Source organism: Misgurnus anguillicaudatus, chromosome 9 (assembly GCF_027580225.2).
Source record: "Misgurnus anguillicaudatus chromosome 9, ASM2758022v2, whole genome shotgun sequence".
Lineage (NCBI taxonomy): Eukaryota > Metazoa > Chordata > Actinopteri > Cypriniformes > Cobitidae > Misgurnus > Misgurnus anguillicaudatus.
In genome coordinates, this window is record NC_073345.2 from 29,096,132 (window position 1) to 29,120,739 (window position 24,608).

Sequence of the window (24,608 nt, forward strand, 5' to 3'; positions counted from 1 at the left end):
TTGATATTTTATCACTGATATTTAAAACCTGACACAATGACTGGGCAGAAGAGTCCGCCATGTTGAAACACAATGCTTAATTTTTTGCAGCGGTCTGTATTTGTTGCATGAGGAATAGCTGGCATGAAAGAACATGTAATATATTACGTCCGGATAAAATATCAATCAAAAAGTGAATGTAACCCAATAGATACACAAGATCATTAGCCTCACCGGATACTAATACATTTTATACAGCAGACAATGAGTACAGTTTGTGTACAGACATTGAAGTAGTCCTGTAGCTCAATTGGTAGATCATTGTGTAAGCAGTGTAAAAGATTATGGGTTTGATTAAAACATGTATACTTCGAATGCACCATAAGTCGCTAAGGATGAAAGTATGTGCCCAATGCATATAAATGTAAACAAAAAGTCTTTCTGAATTCTCTTTATTTTTACTACACGTCATTAGAAAAGTATGGCAATGACTTTCATTTGCCTCTCCATTTGTTCTCTTTCCATGTTGTCCCTTTGCATATGCCAGCATCTCCTTTGGCCCTCAGCACACGTGATCAAGTGCTTAAGCCCTGTGGTCAGTCTTTGCAAGCTATTACCTTGTGTTCATAAATTACGCAATGGTTTGCCCCAAAACTAAAGTTACACAAGCTTTCTGGATCGCCCTGCAAGGGAACAGTTGGTATCCAAACTAATCCAGGCAAAACTCTGGCTTGAAGCAAAACTTGAAAAAATATGTAGAAATAAAGGAATGTCAGATTTCATTTGTTAACTTTGAGAGTTTTATATAATGACCTCAATAAAAAATGTGCTACACTGTTTAGTTTGCATATGAATTGGCATTTTAATGAAAGTTTGCTTCAAACAGATTTTGCAGTGGTGAATCATCATATTTTGTTAATGTAGTCTACAGCCATCTGTGCCCTTAATGTTTTCAATTAATAGTAATATAGAGTGTACACCAGACTTTCTTTTTATAATGAAAATGAACATTTTACTGGATTAAGTGGTTTCTTTTTGGCATTTAAAAAAGTATTTTATAAAACATTACGATTTCTGCAAAATATATTTTTTTAAATAAATGTGGATCTTACCCAAACAATGTTAGCTTTCGTATTTTAATTATTTTGTCATTTCTTTAATGTGTTTTATGACAGTGCTTGCTAATCATAATGCAAATAACTGTTTATATTTATATGCATTTAATATTTATGCAGACAGTTATATCCAAAGCCGCTAAGGCATACATTTTATCAGTAAGTACATTTAAAGTCTCTTTAAAGAAGACCCTTAAACAATTTGTAAATGACAATCGCATTGTCAGTAAATCTGTGTCATTTAACGAAACCGTAGCTTAGTTGTCTGTGACGTTCGCAAACGAATTTGGGTTGCATACACAATAGTACAGTATTTGTGTGTATGTTTGGTTTCGTGTTTTCATGTGGAATTTAGTACTGTGACTTCCTACCTCAAGGCATTTCATGGTATAGGCCAAGTCATGAAATATTTGATTTATTATTTCATGATCATGAACACTTTTGTGCTTTTTTTGCTTTTTGTCCGCTTTTTCTTGTCATTGAGCACGAGTGTATTTTTCGTGTCACTTAGGGGTCGTGCACACCACAGCTTTTACGCCCACAGCCGGTGTATGTTTTCAATTGTTTCCAATGGATTTTCAAATAAGCCAGCAGGTAGCGTTTTTTTCCGCACTGAAAACTGGTGCTCAGCGGTTTTTCTGTGCTCGGCGCTGAGCGTCGAGAGTTGAAAGAGATTCAACTTTGGGTGAAAAGCTCCGCTCGTCAATGTCACACGGCCGTCCAATGTCAGTTCTCACGGCTGAAGAAAGCTGGCACTCAGCTGAAAAAACAGCTGGCAATCGGTGTCCTCCAGGCGTATTCAGCCGCGTTTAAAAGTTTTGGTGTGCACAACCTCTTAGTGCAAACTTCTATTCGTTTTTCATGTCCCTAGAACGACTTTCTTTTTTATGTCATTTTATGTATTGCTTTTTCCTTTTTATTTTCTGATTTTAAATCATTGTTGCTTGGGGTTAGATTTGAGGTTTGGGTTAGGATGTAGTTTTATGTATTGGTTTCTGTATGTTTTTCTTCCGATTTTTTAACTATTTTCGCTTGAGGTTGAGGTTAGAGTTGGTGTTTGGTTTAAGATGTCTGAAATGTAACAAAAAGTAATTAAACCCCAAGCGATAATAGTAATAAAATAGAAAATAAATAAGAAAACAATACATAAAAAGACACGAAAAAGAAAGTCGTGCTATGGACACGAAAACTATTTATATTTGTGGTGAGTGACACGAAAAAATAAAAAATCGTGTCCATGAACATATTTTGTGACTATACCCAGGGCTGGATTATCCATATTGAGCGAGTGCCCTGGGGCACCAGGCACTAGGGGGGCGCCAAGACTGCAACCAAACGGAGTTTTTGACACAGCGCGAGCAGTTTTTTTACAAGTACTCGCGCATGTGCGAACACAAAAAAAGTGCACTCCTAAAAGTTTCAGTCAGGGACTACAGTGCTCCTAATAACAAAAACGTTAGTCTGGAACCCTAAAGCACTTCAAATGTGGTCACCCTAGGGCACTACACTGTGTTAATCCGGGCCTGACTATACCACGACTTGCCTTGAAAGTCATCTGAAGATTTTAAATCCAGTCGTCCACTTATGCCATCCGGTTTGTGAAAAGCTTATACTAAGTTGTGACTAAAACAAAATCATTTAAAAGTGCCCGTCTGGTAGTTTACTTTGTGTAAATCGTAAGCAATCCAGTATTAAAGCCATTTTTGAAATTTACTTTAGTTAGGCTTGTTAAACTTCATGCGTCACCGCAAGAACTGTCAGGCGGATGACATCAAACGATTTTATATTTGATTTCTCCATATGGTTACCCAATTCACTCTCGTGGTAATTTGATGTCATCCAACTGTCGGCACCGAATGAAGTCAAACACATCAATGTATGCTGATGTTTTTTTTTGCATACTAAGGATTTTCACATACTACTTATTTTGCATACTATATAATATGGAAGTAGGCAATTTCAAATTGAATCAACCACAGTTTGGGATTTTACATTTTGATTTGGAAAGACCAGGTTCAAAATCATTATGCGTGAAATCAGACTTAGACCTCTCACACACACAGTCAGAACAGGGTAGCAGGTGGACTTGGTCTGGGTTTCATCAAATTATCTGTTTTTTTTTTCTGGATGTGCATCTTCCTTTGTTCACTGCTGGTAAACATTTTGTCTAGAATCCACAATTCGGCACCATGACCAATAACACTTTGCAAGATGAATTACTTGTTAAATATGTTGTTTTTGTAATGATGGGCATGAGTTTAACCACCATATTTGGCATGTCCAAAAAGTACTTTCTCACATTTCTCACAAACTCTGGGAAAGCTATCAGTTCAAGGCCAGTAGTTCCAGTGTTAATAGAGAGGCACTCATGGTTTAACGAAAGCAGGGCTTAAACACCTCAAACATTTAGTTATGTCTTGAGCTGTTTCATCAATATTTCTTACTTAAATGTTAATTCAATATTTACAGGCTGGCGGATTTGCAGGTTGACAGTCCTGAATTTATTATGGATCTGAGATTCATGGCATTTAGTGGCGCTGTGCTGTATGATGGTAAAAAACTGTGGTAGAAATCTGCCAACTTTTATAGATTTTGCGACAAACTGACTGTTCAGAAGATATTGGCTCTTATATTGCATTACATTGTTTATAAGGGGAAATAATGAAAATATAGCGGCACATGTCCCAGATAAAGAACATTTGTTTAAAGGTGTGCAACTTTTTAGGGTTTTTATTATATTGACATATCGATCTTCTAACAAATATATAGCTTAAACTCGAGATTTTAGGAACACATACAGTTTTAGTCTTTCCATAAACATGCCATACTCAAATGCTTTACAGTCTTCGTCGCATCAACAACATCATTTCAAAATTTCTTGTAAACCCATAAAGTCTTGAATAATATCCATGCAGCGCATATTAAAATGAAGCGCACGTTCACCAAGTGTCCTCGACAAACTAGCATCCAGGCGGACGGCGGCGCGCGCTCGATCCCGACAGTAGATGGCAGCAACCCAAGAAACCCGATCCCGTCGGCTTCACCACAACTCCGTCTCTCAGTCGTGCAGCAGCACTCGCACAGGACGCAGCGGCGGTTCGAGAGACGTCAAATGAAACAGAGGAGACGCCAGCTGCTCCTTTCGAGTTTTACGCGTAGCCTGTGCTCCGCACCCGGACACAGCACGTTCTGAAACCACCATGGAAGACAAATCCAATTCATTCTCGAGCAACAAGGAGGAGAAAGTGGATGGGAATAATGTGTTCCAAAGGCAAGACTCGATCATGAAGAACAGCATGGGCAGCCAGAACATGAAAGACCACGGCAACTCAGTGAGTGCCAAGGGGGAACACGAAGAAACCATGGTCGGTTTTGACGATATGGATGCTGCGTCTAGGCAATACGGGTTTATGCAGCGGCAATTTGGAGCGATGATGCAGCCCGGGGTGAATAAGTTCTCATTGCGGATGTTCGGGAGTCAGAAAGCCGTGGAGAAGGAGCAGGAAAGAGTCCAGACGGCTGGATATTGGATCATTCACCCTTACAGTGATTTTAGGTAAGGAGTGTGGAAAGTCACCTTCCGAGGCGCATGCTGTCACGCGCACCCGGGTCCGCAGCGCGATAAAATGGGCTCTGCTTGTGCTGTCAAACACACGTCCATTAATGTGAGATACTTCAGAGGTGCTTATGCGATTGTTTTGTGGGATGCGGAGCATAAAAAAGCGCAGTGCCCTTGGTATGTGTGGGGTGAATGTCATATTGGTGAAAAGACGGCACAGCAGTCATCATGGGACGTGTAAGACCTGCCATCATAGGAAATACTGCCATTGTGCGAGATTTGTGGTGGTGGATGATGCACCACCGTTTGGCATTGTAAACACATAGCTGTCAGTGTCTACTGTGAGAATTAATGAGGCTTTGCTACAATATAACATCAGAACAGAAATGCTGAAATTCACGGATTATTTAGGCTAAATAAGGATTATTCTATTGTTTTTATGTGCATGATTCTGTGTGGCTCACCGTGTAACAACCCATGCTAATTTTAGCGCTGGGATAGTTGATCTAAAGCAGTTTAACGCTAATCGCGTTAGTCAGGTGAATGAAGGAGATGGTCGAATCCACTGCCTCACAGAATAATGTTTCATTTGCAGTTTCCTCATGATGGAGTAATGCGAAATCACTAGTAGCATAGTACGGTAGTAGTATAGTAGTAAAGATAAAAACTAACAGGCTTTACGTTTTCATATTGATATTTAGGACGTGACGTGGTTAATATGAATTGTTATACAACCCATAATAATAACAATTGTCTAGAGTTGCGCACCAATGGGAGCCAATTAGGCTAAAGTCTCCTGTTAGTTTGTCACTTCATGATAGATAGATAGATAGATAGATAGATAGATAGATAGATAGATAGATAGATAGATAGATAGATAGATAGATAGATAGATGGATAGTCTGTAAGTGAACAGGGAAAATGTCTGTCTGTTAGAACCGGAACAGTCTGTGCTGAATCAGCAATGCTTGTGAATTAAAGCAACTAAAAAAATATTCGGAATATGAACATGCTCGATGATATTATTAATGTGATTTGTGTTTATTTAAGATTTAAAGTGTAGGTTATTTTATAAACTAATGACTTCTTGTAAAATAATCATACAGTAGAACGTATTATGCTTATCTTGTCATAATTTATTGTGATTGATTATATTGCCCAGTTCGATAAACCTTGAAGTACTGGAATGTTTACATGTCTGGCCATTCTCTCTCTCTCTCTCTCTCTCTCTCTCTCTCTCTCTCTCTCTCTTTCACTCTCTCTCTCTTTCTCTGTCTTGCCTGTGTGAACGCGGATAGGTGACGATGCACCTCACGTGCTCGTTTTGCCCTGGCAACTCGTCACGAGCGCTGCACGCAGAGTTCATTGCACACACGAGTTTCATTTCCCATCTGCCCCGCGTAATAACGCGCCGCTCTCCATGGTGCTGAAAAACAGCCGCTTGTTTTACATGAACACAGAGAACACTATCCCGTGCAGAGTCATTAGCCTGCCCCCCACCTGTCTTTCGGCTTTATTTCTTCTTTGTACTTGATGTACTTTTGGCAGATCATGTGTAAAGTTAACATAACACCTGATATACTGTATTGCAATCCTAACTCAGAGACTCCAGACATGCTTTATTCGCATTACGCAGTACATGTATCCAGAAATTATAATGTACACTTTTGACTGCAGATTTTAGTGTTATTTATTTTTGTATTATATAGTGTTATTAGTGCCATAATTTAAAGAAAATATGTCTGCATTGTAAAAATAAAAACAGTATGCTAAATGTAATCATATTTCCATCCTGATATCTTTTATCCTCTTTCTCTAAAAAAAAATAGGTTTGTTTTTAACCCATGGTTGGGTAAAATATGCCCAACTAATGGTTTTAAATGAACTCACTGTATGTTGGATTATTTCAACCCAAAATCCTGCTTGCTTTAACCCAGTAGCGGCTCGTGACTGCTCATCCGAGTGGCGCAAATTCAAAATATGTGTTCGGAGCATCATGTGTGTTGCTTGTGTTTTCAAAATATGTGTTTGAAGCGTATGTGAACATCACGTGTTTTGTCAAAATAAGTGCCTGCTGCACACGCATCAAAACCGTTTATGATAAAAGAGACGCTCACGTTCACAAAACACACCCAAGACACTCCCTTAACAGTAAACTCTGATTATGCATGAGATTATGCGAGCATCTGGCAAACACGAGCGTCTCTTTTATCCTAAACCCTTTAGACGCGTCTGCAGCAAGCACTTATTTTGACAAGACGCGTGATGCACATAGGATCGCTCGACGTGCAGAACACATATTTTGAAATTACAAACCACACACATGACGGCCTATACATGTTGTGATGAACTTCGCATTGTGCGCCCTCGAAAAAAAAGTCACCGGCCGCCACTGCTTCAACCCATGATATTGAAATTTTCTAGGTGGTGACATTTTCTAAAATATTGAGAAAATAATCAAGTTGTTATTAGTAAAGTTAAAATACCTAAACTTATACCAAGGCAGGCCCCGCTTCCCTCACCGGCACTTTCCCATCCCCTCAGATCCCCATTTTGTGATTTTAATGATTAAATGTGCTATTTAAAAATCACATTTGCCAGTGTATTGTCTTCTTAGAGTGAATAATAAGCTAAAATAGCAATATTTTAGTGAAGAACGGTCTGTGAGGCAAGGTCGAATTTTGATTGGTCGCTTGACTATGCGTGCTATTCCACCTTAATAACATCACTTAAAATTTCTTGCACTGCAGAAAGGAAACACAAAGGCTTCGAACATTTTGTAATTCCAAGGTTGTATGTTGCATTAAGTGAATTCCTTACTTAACCAAAGCATATTGTAAAAAGTCTGATAAACCTTATAATTTGTCCCTAAATTAACACAAGCAAGTTACCGTCTACTGCATATCAGAAATGTACTGCAAATCAGAAATAAGCCAACACATAACTTCTTGGCTAGAATTGAATAGCTACTAACTGCAACTATTTGGCATTCAGCTGCTGTTTCAATGCAATGCAACTTGCATTGCACTTATTACAGGGACAAACCCCTTCCAGCAACATAAGGTTAAGGTTAAGTGTCTCGCTCCGTGGACCATTAGTGATTTCACCGGTCATCTCTCCCTTTGAATATACAGCTTTATAGATTCCAGCCCACATCTTTAAGCATTAGGCTACAGCACGGCTCTGACAGATCAGAACAGTTTGTAAAGCCCTTTCAGCATCAGAGCAGGGATGAGAGAAGGTGAGATCGGATTAGATGTCCAACACACACTGAATGAGCTTAACAACGCTCTGAACGCTGTGATGTAACATGACTGACCTTTTTGTCATAATGCACGAAGGACACGGCTGCTTAACAGTCATCGGGTCGATATACAACTTATTAAAAGTGGGATATGGAGATGTTAACATTTACACAAATAATATATAACCAGCCCGACATAGCAATTTTAACTCAACCAAGGCATGCGTTTGGAGTTGGACTTCTTAGTTGAATACACAGTGTTGATTGGTGGATAGTTATTATTAGTATTATGCTACATAAAATACACAAAAATCCATCGCTAGAGATACTGAAACTCAATGCAGAAAACATTTTATGATCTATGACTAAATGCACCCACCCTTTATTTAAAGGGATTGGTAGCATTTTTAAATTCTGCAGGTGGTACACCTGATTTTCAGCCTTGATCGACCTTGCCAAATGGGCTTTACATCAAAGAGAGATGAGGAAAACAGGTGAAAACAGAAGATATAGAGAGGGAGATGATGGACAGGAAAAACATGACAGGGATGAGGAAAAAAATGAATGATGGGGAGAGCTATAGACAGCTGTCTTAACCTTAATGGTCAAAACACTGGACAATATGTCCTCTATGTCTTTAATATTGCATGTGCTCTTTTACATTATGCTCACTTTTTGACATTTTTTCAACTCATTTCATCAAACTATAAATTTCTATTAATTTATTAACATTTGCTCATTTTGTGGAAAGTAATGGTTCCCCTTTGGCCCTTTCAGCTGTGAATTGATAACGTTAAAACCATCAACATCACTTGACAACATCCCTCACATGTGCTGTTTTGGTTCCGAAGCATCAATGAAACTCAATACGAAGTGATATCTCAATACGGAGGGTGTTTAAAGATTAATAGGAGGTTAGTAAGATTCATTATTCATTGTTTTCAGAAAGGACTCATCATGCTTGACTCGATGCGTCCTGAGCCGTTTTCCGTCACGCGTGAGTCGGTCGTACGTTTATTTTTAATTCGTCCTCTTACCTGCTTTCTCCTTTGCGGCGGTCATAAATGGTCAAGGTAGAAAGGAATCTCCACAAGGGCCGTCACCTTCCCATAATTCCAAAGTTCATTCATATCAATGTTTTTTAATAGTTGGAGGATTTATCAGGTAACGGATTGGGTCAAATCTCTGATTTATAAATTAATCACAAAGGTAAAAGCGGGATTTGCATGTGAGCAGATTTCTTTTCCCTATCAAAAGCGGGCCTCTGATTTCTGATAAACCCAGATTAACCTCTATTTTTAGGGGCGTGCAAGTTTGTCTTGCATTATTAATGCTTTTGCTGTTCGGAGAGGGTTGTCTCAAAGATGTCTCTCAAAGTCTAATGAAGGTCTTGGTGAGTGCGTGTCTCACTTTATCCAAATAGATGTCCCCTGGTACTCTTTAAATAGCCAAACTCTTTAAAAAGTGTTTTTTCCACACATACAGTGCAGAAGAATGCCCAGTTTATTAATGCAAGCACTTTTAAGATACTGTGGCCGTGTCTGATCTTTCAACAGTAAAAACATCTCAGTGTGCAGTCTGGTTCTTTATGGAAAAGATCTAGCAGTAAAGAGAATCATAAAAGCATATTTGAGCATATACTTTAACCTTTGTGTTAAGGTCACATCCTCTGTGCCTTTCTTTAGTTTTCACCAGCGGGACAGATGGTCACATGGCAACCATCCCATCTTTGACAATGCAGCCTGTCTGTCATTCGGTTGTCAAGGCTACAGTCACAAAAGCAAAGCAGCCTGTCAGGTCTCTTGTAATACGAATGCCTTTGTGTATTTAATATGCAAACCCAGCCATAATGTAACCAATACTGTAAACAGGGTTAGGGGAGCGACTGTACCAAAACAAGCTTGTGAGCTGTTCCTAATTTAAATGAATGCTTCAGATCATCATTACATTCCTACCCAGTCTCACAAAGTTTCGTGATATAGTCACATATTTTTTTATTCTTTTTCGTGATATTATCACGAATTTCCGCGTTTTTTCGTGATCGTATAACGGATTCCTGTTTTCGTGTGATTTTCACCTATTGGTTACTCAACTGCTTTTTCCTATTTTTAAACCATTGTCGCTTCGGTTTAGGGTTAGATTTGGTGCTTGCATTAGAATGTCACTTTATACATTGGTTTATATTATTTTTTCTGATTTATTTTTTTATGTCGCCTGGCATTGGGGTTATGGTTGGGTTTGGGTAGGGATGTCATTTTATGTAAATCTAACCCTAAACCGAAGCGACAAAGTTGAGTAACCAATACGTGATAATCACACGAAAACAGGAATTCGTTATACGATCACGAAAAAATTCGAAAATTTGTGATAATATCACGAAAAAAGAATAAAAAAAATACATGACCATATAACGAAATTTCGTGAGACTGTACATTCACATACAAATTAAAAGTGATTTTTTTTACATAATATATGTGTGTGTACTGTGTGTAATTATTATGTATATTTAACCACACACACATACATATATTCATTTCAGATTTTTAAAATGTATATATATATTTTTTTTTAATTTATATATAATATAATTAATATATATATATACACAAGTAAATATTTCTTAAATACATACATGTATGTGTTTGTATTTATATATACATAATAATTACACACACTCATATATTATGCTAATTTTTTTACATAATATATGTGTGTGTACTGTGTGTAATTATTATGTATATTTAACCACACACACATACATATATTCATTTCAGATTTTTAAAATTTATATATATTTTTTTATTTATTCATATATAATATAATAAATATATATACACAAGTAAATATTTCTTAAATACATACATGTATGTGTGTGTGTATTTATATATACATAATAATTACACACACTCATATATTATTCTATTTTTTTACATAATATATGTGTGTGTACTGTGTGTAATTATTATGTATATTTAACCACACACACATACATATATTCATTTCAGATTTATAATGTATATATAATTTTTTTTAATTTATATATAATATAATAAATATATATACACAAGTAAATGTTTCTTAAATACATTACACATACTCATATATTATGCCAAAATCACTTTTATTTTGTATGCGATTAATTGCCATTAATCTTTGCCCAGCACTACAGTACATGACTTAGATAAATAGAAAAGTATGTTACATTGTCAAAAACAAAAGTCACACCGTCTGTGAAATCCATTACATTGTCTCATCATCTTATTATAAGACAATTAAAGTTTGATTTTAATAATTTATTTTTTATTTTAATTTCAGTTTCAATCTTTTGACATGACCGTACTCCGTCAATATTTAAAATATCAAGGTTATATTTTCACAGAATGTTCTTTACATTATGAAGGATGATTTTATGTCAAAAAATGTCTTTAGCTGGGTTTTTTTTTTCATTTATAGCTAACATGGGTATTTTTAAGCAAAGATGCCTCATTACGGCAAGGAGCAGACGATTATTTGATGCAGGATCGTGGATATTTATAAAGCAAGGCCGATAGCTTTTTTCATTCGCAGGCATCCATTACAGCCAAATGCATCGGTCATATTGGAGGCCCCGGCCAGGGGTTTTAGCATGAGATAGGATTCTTGAAAGCATCTATTTTAGTTCATGGATATTTGCCGTTATCAGTGGCCAGGACATTTGTGTGGCCAGGCCGGCGCCCGTCAAAATACGTCTGGCTTCGGTCATTACGAGACACGGGAGCTACATTAATGCGATTATGCTTTGCGTGCATGTCTGCGTTTTCACTGATCTCTGAAAATTTAAGCGTTGCAGAAATCTCCTGTTGTCTGCTGCATGAGCTGCTATCAGACTGGATTGTTGTTCAGAAAGCTGACTCATGTTTGTTTCACTGCAGTCATTAGATAGTGGTTATTTTTCACGTCGTGCTGAGGAAGGTGGTATGAGTAATACCACCAATGTGGCAGTATTAACTAATTACTTTAGTTGTGTTTGCTTTGGCTTGTTTTCAAACACTTACGGAGTATAATAGAAGTCTTTAACCCGTAATCTACATTGACGTCAACAGACAGAAATCAAAGTAGTGCAGAAGATCTGTAGCCAAAAAACTGCATTACATGAAAATGACTGATGTTATTTTATTTATCAAATAGTCGTCTTTAGTGGTAGATATCAAAAAGAGCCTAGAGGTGATTCTGCTGAAAAACAAGGGGGTTTGACAGCATTTTCAGTCTGAAGAAATTACATTCAGTGGTGATGGTTTTCCACATGTTAAAGCAAATAGTAACTATAAAATCAAATAGTCAAACAACACAAATACATTCTTTAAATGTGCATCAATCACTTGCATTTCTATTTCACCAAGGGTGTATTTTTTACATAACGGTGAAGGGGTGAAATCATAATGCGATTCTTCTCGCTGTAGGAGCTGTGGACTGCATCTCTTGCCAAGCTGAAAATCTCTCTCACACAAGTGAGTGCTGTTCTGGCAAAGAGAAAGAATATAAAGACAGCAGAACATGATTACTAAATGTTGTGTATGTGTACACATTTTATCATTGTTTTTTTTATTACCCAAAATGTTGTAGGTTTATTAGTGGTCGATTTATGTGTGTTTTATTCAGTGCTTGAATGCAACATCAGTTACCAGATAGCAGGATGGCTAATGTTAATATACATTAGAGTTTGAAATGAACACCCGCCAAATGCGTGTAAAAATCAGCTGTGGGGGGTATCTTTGTCAAATCACAAGCCAATTTGGCGACTTCCTTTTTATACATTTTTTAAATCAGTTGTTAATTTCTTGGTAACGCTCATGTAAGACAAATCTGCACAGTTTTAGCGCAAATACTCACATCGGGAGTCATCATGGTATAGAGGGTATGCATTGACGTCACTTTTCCATGTGACCCCACCAGAGCATGCCCTGTTGACTGGTAAACATTCAACAAAATGGCTGGTTTTCATTAGCCTGGCTATGTGCCCTCCTACGCACTTCTGCTCAATTTAATTTTCATTCAGTACTACGTCTGGGATTTCTGTCTATTCTAGCATTTCTAGAAATAAAATTTTTGTAGGACCAATCAGCGAACAGAGGGAGTGGCTAAGAACGATGACGTTGATGTTGTGCATTAGTTTGAGTTGTAGTTCAGTAATGGCAGCGGAGAAAGACGTGAGAAAAGCTATTCGGTCCTTTGTTGCAAAACTACCGAATATACAGAAGTTAAAGCCGATGTTTGCTAAGTTTTGTTGGCCTGATCATTCGGACTTGTTGTTTCCGTCCGGTTTCGGCGCATGATATACGTCACGACCACGCGTTAGCGATTGCCTATGTCAGATCCTGAGTGACTCTGAGTAGATCCAATAGAGACAGAGCGCCGTTATGCAAATTTGAAAACCACGCCCACCGGGGGGGAAATCAATCCAACCGTCTCCATTGACTTTCTATTGCGAGAAGCCGCCTCCTTGTCATTTCTGGCTTATAACAAAAAACTGAATAATGCCTAAAAGCTGCTGTGTGACAATATGTACAGCTAACAAGCCAAAGAACCCAGAAATACGTTTTTATAAGCTGTCGAGCCGTAAAACCCAGCCTTTAAGGAGAATAAAGTGGATCGCCGACTACGTTTCCCCCTAGTGGACGCAGTTCTACTAATAGAAGTACTATGAAAAGTTGCCTGTATCCATTTTTGTGTCTTTAAACGCTCGTTTTTTAGGGTCGACAGCTTATAAAAACTTATTTACAGATTAAACTTAAAAACAGAATAATACCTAAAAGCTGCTGTGTGACAAGGTGTACATCTAACACGCCAAAAAAATAAATAAATCATTTTTAATAAGCTGTCGACTTCAAAAAACGAGCGTTTAGACACAGAAATGGAAACAGGCAACTTTTCATAGTACTCCTATTAGTAAAACTGCGTCCAATAGGGGGAAACGTAATCGGCGATCCACTTTATTCTCCTTAAAGACTGGGTTTTACGGCTCGACAGCTTATAAAAACTTATTTCTGGGTTCTTTGGCTTGTTCGCTGTACATATTGTCCCAAAGCAGCTTTTAGGCATTATTCAGTTTTTTGTTATAAGCCAGAAATGACAAGGAGGCGGCCTTTTGCAATAGAGACAGAGCGCAGCGCGTCACAACCTGAAAACCACGCCCACCGGGGGGGAAAGCAATCCAACAGTCTCCATTGACTTTGTATTGCAAAAGGCCGCCTCCTTGACATTTCTGGCTTATAACAAAAAACTGAATAATGCCTAAAAGCTGCTTTGGGACAATATGTACAGCTAACAAGCCAAAGAACACAGAAATACGTTTTTATAAGCTGTCGAGCCGTAAAACCCAGTCTTTAAGGAGAATAAAGTGGATCGCCGATTACGTTTACCCCTATTGGACGCAGTTTTACTAATAGGAGAACTATGAAAAGTTACCTGTTTCCATTTCTGTGTCTAAACGCTCGTTTTTTGAAGTCGACAGCTTATAAAAAATTATTTATTTATTTATTTGGGTTGTTAGATGTACACCTTGTCACACAGCAGCTTTTAGGTATTATTCTGTTTTTAAGTTTAATCTGTAAATAAGTTTTTATAAGCTTTCGACCCCAAAAAACGAGCGTTTAAAGACACAAAAATGGACACAGGCAACCCCCCATAGTACTTCCATCAGTAGAACTGCGTCCACTAGGGGGAAACGTAGTCGGCGATCCACTTTATTCCCCTTAAAGGCTGGGTTTTACGGCTCGACAGCTTATAAAAACTTATTTCTGGGTTCTTTGGCTTGTTAGCTGTACATATTGTCACACAGCAGCTTTTAGGCATTATTCAGTTTTTTGTTATAAGCCAGAAATGACAAGGAGGCGGCTTCTCGCAATACAAACTCAATGGAGACGGTTGGATTGATTTCCCCTCCGGTGGGCGTGGTTTTCAAATTTGCATAACGGCGCTCTGTCTCTATACAAAGTCAATGGAGACTGTTGGATTGATTTCCCCCCCGGTGGGCGTGGTTTTCAGGTTGTGACACGCTGCGCTCTGTCTCTATAGAGACAGAGCGCCGTTATGCAAATTTGAAAACCACGCCCACCGGGGGGGAAATCAATCCAACCGTCTCCATTGAGTTTGTATTGCGAGAAGCCGCCTCCTTGTCATTTCTGGCTTATAACAAAAAACTGAATAATGCCTAATAGCTGCTGTGTGACAATATGTACAGCTAACAAGCCAAAGAACACAGAAATAAGTTTTTATAAGCTGTCGAGCCGTAAAACCCAGCTTTTAAGGAGAATAAAGTGGATCGCCGACTACGTTTCCCCCTAGTGGACGCAGTTCTACTAATAGAAGTACTATGAAAAGTTGCCTGTATCCATTTTTGTGTCTTTAAACGCTCGTTTTTTGAAGTCGACAGCTTATAAAAACTTATTTACAGATTAAACTTAAAAACAGAAAAATACCTAAAAGCTGCTGTGTGACAAGGTGTACATCTAACACGCCAAAAAAATAAATAAATAATTTTTTATAAGCTGTCGACTTCAAAAAACGAGCGTTTAGACACAGAAATGGAAACAGGCAACTTTTCATAGTACTCCTATTAGTAAAACTGCGTCCAATAGGGGGAAACGTAATCGGCGATCCACTTTATTCTCCTTAAAGACTGGGTTTTACGGCTCGACAGCTTATAAAAACTTATTTCTGTGTTCTTTGGCTTGTTAGCTGTACATATTGTCCCAAAGCAGCTTTTAGGCATTATTCAGTTTTTTGTTATAAGCCAGAAATGACAAGGAGGCGGCCTTTTGCAATACAAAGTCAATGGAGACTGTTGGATTGATTTCCCCCCCGGTGGGCGTGGTTTTCAGGTTGTGACGCGCTGCGCTCTGTCTCTATAGTGTTGAACTTTAAAGAGAACCCACCTACAAGGAAGTAAACGTTTCTCAATGGCGAGAGGCCAGACTCTCTGTACAAATGAAATGTACAAGAGTCTGGTAGAACCAGGCTAGGTTTTCATAGCGGCTGCTGCAAAAATGCCAGTAAAACTGACTATTATCAGCTTAAATTGAATTAAGTTGGACTTGATAGGAGAGATTGATAGGTGTTTTCTTTAATATTGCATATTAAAATTAATTTAATACCTAATTACATTAAAATTGTGCACTTTTACTTGAGTAAAAGTACGTAAATGTACTTAAATATTAAATGTAAAACAAAAACTTGTATTTATGAAATGTAATAGAGTAAAAATTATGATAATATGCTTTGTTTTCCAAAGAAAAACACTGATAAAATACAAATACTTGAAAAAATACTTTTAAGTAGAAAGTAAAACCTGTGTGGACGTTGGCATAAACGATCAATTTATTTCTCCTTACAGTGTTTTTGGCAGTCTGTAAAACAATAGCTCTGAATTCTTGTTAATCTGTTAGTACAGTCTATCGCACAACAGCTTTTTCAAACGTAGATGCGTTTTCCCCGTGTTTTCGCTGATTTCACAATGTACACAAATGCTGATTCTCTGTATTTTGCCACTCAGTGGGCATGACCACAGTGGTTTTTGCCGAATGTGACGTCACGTGCATACCCTCTTTACTAAATACAGCATTTTTGCTTCTACACATCTACAAATCTCTGGCTTTTTTGAACACACCCTTTACTACGCAACAAACAACGGCGCACTAGACTCGATACTCGGACATAATAATGTGGCGATACTAACTGGGGTTACTAACCCCAGCATAAAAAAGAAAAGTCGCCCCAAACAAAGATAAGTTTTAATACCAATTGCTCTTCGGTGATAATTTATTGTGAGGGGTGAGGGCTGGCGGACATATGCACTGGAAAAGTTTGTTTTGCTTTGTTTGATCTCCATACGGTGTTGATTTGCTTACCTAAAAGACATTTTTGTGGAAAAGGACAAGGATGAAAGAGGAAGGGAAGATGGCTGCCTATATATATATATATATGGAAGTCATGACACTTGGCAGCCATGTTTGCAAGTTATTTTAGTCATGCAAGACCTATATACTTGAATAAAACAGGTATCTCCAAAATCATGTGCTAAAATCACAATTAAGCAACGTAATACCAACCTTTTCTATGGTTGGTAATATGTACAGGTTAAGAAGTGCCTTACTTGACTCTATACAGAACTCCCCCATAAAAAATCATTAGTCTTTATTGATTGGTGAATGTTTTTTTTTTAATGGAAGTGGCCATATTGAGTGTTGCCTTATCCCCTGTAGGAGTGCTCAATCTTGTTATATTCAATATCTTTGATATAGACCAGCAATTTTCATTGTAATTTTGTCCAGTGTACAAACTGTAAATGTCCGATCAGCAGTCCGCCGTTGGTACTACATCAACAAACGCCTTCAAACGCTGGACATCTCTTTATTTACTGTACCACTGTGGTGACTCCATTCATATGTTTTCAAACACAAGATTATTCCTGAGGGTTCAAGTGCTGCTGTTTCAGCAATTACAGCATGTACCTTTAATTAACTTTCGGTGTATTGCACGGATGCTTGTAAACAGCACATCTGACTGAAGCGTAGGGTACTCTCTCGCGTTACATTCTCACCCTGTCCTGTGGCTCTTTACATCCTCATCCGGAGAGCAAAGCTCCGGGCAGCGCCGGCTGTCATAGAAGGGCAGGCCAGCGGGAAGTGTTGGAGGTGATATCAACAGCGACAGGGAAATGAGCTGTAGCTCATCGTGTGCACTGGAGGCGCGAGCTGTAATGATGGCTGACGGAAGTCTTTTAGACAGCACCCAGAGAAACTGCAAATATCTGTGGGACTTCGAAATGAGGGCATTCCAGCAGAAAAGAGCAGGAATTTAGGTTTTTCAGTCAAACTACATCACATCATCTTGATACAGGCCTACTATTTTTTTACTATCACAAATATGCATGGGAGGGAGTGTACTTGTGCTTTTATTGTGAAAGTAAAAAGGTTTGTTATAGACAGATCTCAAATGATTTGTATATGATAGATTAGAAAATGCATAAGCACTTTACATGAAGGCCTCGAATCTCATCTAAGAAAAAAATGGGATCTTTTTTAACCCACCACTGTTTTTCTCCTCTGCAGGTTCTACTGGGACTTGATAATGCTCATCATGATGATGGGGAATCTAATTATAATTCCTGTGGGAATAACCTTCTTTTCGGAGCAAACCACCACCACCTGGCTCGTCTTCAACGTGGCCTCGGACACCATCTTCCTGGTGGACCTGGTCATGAACTTCCGGACGGGGATCGTGAATGAGGAGAGCTCTGAGATAATTCTGGATCCCAAAGTCATTAAGATGAACTATCTGAAGAGCTGGTTCGTGGTAGACTTCCTATCCTCCATCCCGGTGGATTATATCTTTCTAATAGTGGAGAAAGGTTTCGATTCGGAGGTGTACAAGACGGCCCGAGCGCTCCGTATCGTACGGTTCACCAAAATCCTCAGCTTGCTCCGCCTTCTCCGGCTTTCACGCCTCATCAGATACATCCACCAGTGGGAGGAGGTAAGGCGATGGCGTGTGTGTGTGTGTGTGAATCTGCGAGCGTCTGTATGACTCTGAACTATGACGCAGATGGCCTTGAGTAACACGTCTAGAATTTGTTAGCTTCGAAAATGAAACCCACTTTGACACGAACAGGAGGAGATGTTATCAGACATTGTAAGTGTTTTGGTGTGTGTGACACTCAATCTACCCCGGGAGCTGTGAGCTCAGGTGTTTTTCTGCAAAAGAGACCTCTCTGAGACCTCTGACGCATACTCTTTAGAGGTGGAGAGACTCATTTTAAGGTTAAGGTAAGCATATCTTACTTAGCCTTCAGCGACACCTTGAGATGAACCAAAATCTTAGCAAAACTATTGGCTGCCTCAGAATTCATGCTTGAGTGCTTTCTCCCACCTCCGACCGTGACATCCCAAGCTAAAATATAACACATTAATCTATAAATGACGCATTTGAGCAGGACCTGCCGGTGCCTCCCCCCAATTGGATGGATTCACAAATAGCTTTGAAAGCATTTGGAGATCAGTTTCATCAAAAAATAGTCCCGGTTTCTTCCCCCGACCTATTATTATCGTCAAGCAATTGTATAATAAAATACGGATTAGGTTACGAAATTTAAGCCAATTCAGATGACTTTCTCTTTCTTGCTGGAGTTGTTAGTTGATAAAAAAGAGTGAAATCTAAAAGAGTTGGTTATTGAAGCTGATCTGATTGGGTGTCATTTAAAAGGGGCTTTGTGAAGCTATGCGTGACAAAGGGAGAGATCGCTCATTAGCTCTTTTCCGAAACCTAGTGAGCCGCCCAGACAGGATTTTTTAGAGCACCTCAGATAGGGTTTTAAAGAATCATTGCACTCCTGATGAAAAGGCTATTTCCAAAAGATAGACAACATAATTACAATGCCTTCTTAGACAGCTTATTTCAGCTTGCATCATATGGGTCTTTCACAAAGAAGGCAATCCCAGAGTACTTTGCAAACAAATTTGAGTCTGGAATGGAGTTCAGAGAAACATCAATGCATTTTCATTCAATAACAAAAAAATCGATAAATTGTATCAATAAAAAACAATTTTGTCTAATTAAAATAGACTGTTATACCAATGCTATCTTATGGAAATTCGTACATATTTTACAAGGTGACTAATCCGTATTCATTTGTACAACCATATTTGTGCGTTTTTGTACGATTTGTCTTTGCCCCTGTGACGTATAGGGGCATCATTAGGGTTGGGGTTTCATTATTGTTTTTGTTTATGATAATTGTACGTTTTTGCACAGTTACTTCGTATGAATTTATACAATTTAGCCAACTCGTAAAATATTTACGAATTCTCATGAGATCAGGCTGGTTATACCCAGTATTTGTGTGTGATATCTATTTATCTATCTGTCTATCTGGCTCGTGGAATTGGCTTTAGATGTGACACCGCTGGTTTGCGTCCACTGGTGCGAATTTTGCCGACCGCGCTCTTCTCCCTTTTCCTATTACATATCACATCGAAAATGCATTATTTTTCAATAGTAATGAAAAAAATGTTTGAAAAATGGAAATAAAGTGTCTAACTATTGTTAATAGGCTCATTTTCCAGCTCCCGTAGAGTTAAACATTTGATTTTTACAATTTTGCAATCCATTCAGCCGATGTATGGTCTGGCGGTACCACTTTTAGCATAGCTTAGCATAATCCATTGAATCTGATCAGACCATTAGCGTCACGCTCAAAAATAACTAAAGAGTATCGATATTTTTTCTTTTTAAAATTTGACTCTTCTGTAGTTACATCATGTACAGTACTAAGACAGACGGAAAATTAAAAGTTGTGATTTTCTACGCAGATATGGCTAGGAACTATACTCTCATTCTGCTGTAATAATCAGGGACTTTGCTGCTGTGGCATGGCTGCGGCAGGCGCAATGATATTACGCAGTGCCCGAAAATAGTCCCCTGATATTTCAAAGTTACAAAGGGGACTACTTTCAGGCGCAGCGTAATATCTTTCGGGCAGCAAAGTCCTTGATTATTACACCAGAATGAGAGTATAATTCCTAGCCATATCGGCCTAGAAAATCGCAACTTTTAAATTCAAGTCGGTGTTAGTACACAATATAACTACAGAAGAGTCAAGTTTAAAATAGGAAAAATATTGAAACTCTTTTATTTTTGAGCGCGATGCCAATGGTCTAATCAGATCCAATGGACCATGCCAAGCCATGCCAAAAGTGGTACCGCCTGAGATCGGGTGAATGGATTCCAAAATGGCAAAAATCAAATGTTTAACTAAGGGAGCTGGAAAATTAGCATATTTTAAAAAAAGTGGAGTGTCCCTTTAAGAAGTAAATTATTGGTTCAGTGTCTGGAGGGCTTTAATTCTCCTATGAATGCAGCATTCATTTAATAATTTTAATAAATATAATCATTCATGCTCTATGGTATTATTGCATCCTGTTAACCTAAAAATACTGAGGTGCAACAAATGAAGAGTTTGGTTGCAAAACAAGATAACTCCTTTTTTTAATTTTTCAGAAATCTCATTTTTTGGTTGTGCATTCCAATTAATATCAGTTCATCTGCAGTTGGTTAGTTTTAATTTAAACCTTCATAACTTAAAAAATACAGCTAAGTAGCACCATAAAACAAAATAATAACATGATAACATAATAATAAACATGTTTTGACAAAAATGTTAAAAACGGAGTTATCTCGTTTTGCAGCCGAACTCTTCAAATAGCACCTGCCAATATAGAATCTAATTACTATTTACACTTATTGCAAATTTGATAATTTTATTAATTATATAAAACTTATCTTCACATAATGTAAATGCTAATATTGTCACAAAGTGTAAATAGAAAATCTCTCTATATTTTGACTTGGTGTAAATAGCATCTACAGTATCACTAAGAAAATATGCTATTTTCACTTAAATATCATCTATTGCTATTTGCACTTAGTGTTAATAGCTGCTGCCTTTTATAAATGGGTTCTCGGGTCAAAATGTTAACGTCACACTGTACTGGAATTCATTCGGAAAATCCATCAGACAAACTTCCATTTTAAATAGTACACTGCTTTCAAAGCATAACTTTCAGCTTTGGCCGTAGACAGCAAGTCAGCTCAGTAGGGTTTGGATCACAGCGCTTGTTTTGGTGCTCTGTCTGTCATTAATCTCTTAAAGCAAGTTCGTCTCTCTGTCCAGCTGGCAGGCACCCAAGTCCGTGCAGAGTAGTCTTGTGAGGAGGTCAATCAGGGTTTTCTGATCAGTCCTAATTGAAATACAAATGTACGTTTTAGGGAGAGTAAAACAAATGAATGCAGCCGACAGTAATCATGCTTGATGTATTGCTGTCGTTCTTTGTCTACTGCAAATCTACTGTTGTATTGACTAAGACAAGGAGTTTATTAACGTTTTTGTTTCCGTGTGTATGGCAAACAGAGAGCGCCACAAAAGTATAAAGACATATAAGGCTCAAAAATCATTATTTTTTTTTTAAAAGAAAGTGTTCTTATATGCAGTTGTTAAAGGAATATTCCATTTTCTTAAAAGGAAAATCCAGATAATTTACTCACCACCATGTCATCCAAAATGTTGATGTCTTTCTTTGTTCAGTCGAGAAGAAATTATGTTTTTTTGAGGAAAACATTGCAGGATTTTTCTCATTTTAATGGACTTTAATAGAGCCCAACATTTAATACTTAACTCAACACTTAACAGTTTTTTTCAACGGAGTTTCAAATGACTATAAACAATCCCAAACAAGGCATAAGGGTTTTATCTAGTGAAACGATTGTCATTTTTGACAAGAAAAATAAAAAATATGTACTTTTAAACTACAACTTCTCGTCTAGATCCGGTCGTGATGCGCTATAGCGTGACCCCACGCAATACGTCATGACGTCAAGAGGTCACAGAGGACGAACGCGAAACTCCGCCTCAGTGTTTACAAGTGTGTTGAAAGAGGACCGTTCCTACGTTGTTGTATATCGTATGATACTAATTAATGTCTTTGTGTCAGTTTATTGTTTACAATGGTCCGCAAATGTGCGTTTTATATATGTATCACGTGACCTCCCTACGTCACTACGCATTTACGTTAGGTCACGCAGGAAAGGACCTAGACAAGAAGTTGTGTTTTAAAAGTGGATATTTTTTATTTTTCTTGTCAAAAATGACAATCGTTTTGCTAGATAAGACCCTTATGCCTCGTTTGGGATCGTTTATAGGCCTTTGAAACTCCGTTGAAAAAAACTGTTAAGTGTTGAGTTAAGTATTAAATGTTGGGCTCTATTAAAGTCCATTAAAATGAGAAAAATCCTGCAATGTTTTCCTCAAAAAACATAATTTCTTCTCGACTGAACAAAGAAAGACATCAACATTTTGGATGACATGGTGGTGAGTAAATTATCTGGATTTTTTTTTTAAGAAAATGGAATATTCCTTTAAGATCTTCTACATGGTTTTAGGTGTTTTGATATCTAGCTTTTACAATATTCTTGGTGTTTGCCTCTGAAGATGCAAAAAAGTGCTATTTTACAACTATATCCTAATTGAGAATTCAGTTTTATCCGAGTAGTAATAATAATGCTAATTTCATTTCGGAACCTGTTTGTAAAAACAAACTTGTATTAACATTGCTGATAAGAAAGGAGGTTTCTGCAATTTGTTCCCTGGGCCTGTAGTGTAAGAACATCGATTTTTCATTGGTTAATATTGTCCAGCTTTTGTGAATCAGATCACTTAGAAAAGTAATAACAAACTTCTCCTCAAGCCCCTAAAGTCTGTGCAACTAGGAAAAGTTACTCTGAAAATCTCGATTTTGAGCAATAATGCAGAACTGCAGGCTAAATCTTGCCAAAGGCTTTAACCAAGCACTTATTTACGACAACTCCAGAAGCATCCGCATTACACACACCATTTCCTCTGTCTGACACCAAACTGATGCATTCTGGGTAATGACTATCAGCCCTGATGCAGTCCTTTTTTCTCTTCTGTACCTTTTTTTATAGCAAGGCTATATTTTATTTTTTTGTAAATAGTATAACATACATACATACATACATAATACATACATACATACATACATGCATACATACATAAACATACATACATATATACATACATACACATATACACACACGCAATATTGCTAATTTATAAGAAAACATGTTTCGCATCTGAGCTCTTCATTTATATTTATATTTTTAATGTTTAATATATTTACTTATAAAATCACATGTTGCAGTGGCTTTTGTCCCACCTTGAGCTGCTGCAGTCTGTGTGCTGCATACCGCACCATCCCTGTGCTGCAGCATGCAGTGGTGCAGGGACTGTGGGCTTTAATGATAACCGGACCGTGAATTCAAAGGCCACTGCAGAGCAGACGTGCTCTAAGAAAGCCTTTAAGGGATTATATATAGGGTTATTCATATGCATATATACTGCATTCACACATGTGCAATCTTGCATGCATTGGCATGCATTTTGTTTTTCATGCATATATGCACAGGTGCTCTCTCTCTCCACCTAACAGCTTCCCTTTCCACCTAACCTGCGCTCTAGCCCTAAGCGACAGCACTTACCTGATCACATCATTTTCTTTACCTGCCATTTCACTTTCTTTCTTTCTTCCATTTACATGACATGCAAATTTATTTATTTAGCAAATGCTTGTATTCAAAGCGACAGCATTTGTCATTTAACATTTTGACAAGATGGGAGGAGAATTGAAAGTACAACAGCATGTACACACAGTATCACATACATGTGATTGTCATAATACTCAATGTGTAATTGATTATGACACATCATGTTATATGTTCAGAAACACGGTACACAGATACACAAATCTGTACCTCTGCTTTGTTTTTCAAGGGTTCTGCTTGCCTTAGCTATGCAAATTGACTGCCTCAGGGCTCATACATTTGTGTTTAGGCATAGAATGAGTGGCACAGAAATTATATCCGTAAGCCTTAATTTCAGCATTTTTGGTGTATGTCTTGTGTATGGTAGTTTGCTATAACTGTATTTTTCATATAAGCGTTATATTGGATGTTGGCCACTCTAGATATCTCTAGATATTGGCACCATGCAATGAAAAACCCATCATACAACGGCAGGTTTAAACATTAGGAATCTCCTGAAAGAAAATCATGCTGTTACATCACGCCGTGAAAACGTGCTTTTGGTTTCATCGCTCATCGCTAC

The 24,608-nt window shown here is 37.8% G+C and overlaps 1 protein-coding gene across 2 annotated transcripts in view; it reads left to right on the forward strand.

Annotated features, from left to right (window-relative positions):
• The first annotated feature begins 4,115 nt into the window (after nt 1-4,115).
• The window catches only part of hcn1 (hyperpolarization activated cyclic nucleotide-gated potassium channel 1), a 134,062-nt gene continuing 113,569 nt past the window's right edge, over nt 4,116-24,608 (forward strand). The window contains exons 1-2 of one of the 2 annotated variants that reach the window (XM_055179850.2): nt 4,116-4,650; nt 17,986-18,409. In XM_055179850.2, coding sequence (XP_055035825.1) covers nt 4,295-4,650; nt 17,986-18,409 — 780 coding nt within the window. In that variant the 5' untranslated portion in view covers nt 4,116-4,294. The remainder of the gene's footprint in view (nt 4,651-17,985; nt 18,410-24,608) is intronic. The other variant, XM_055179849.2, reaches the window with a different exon arrangement.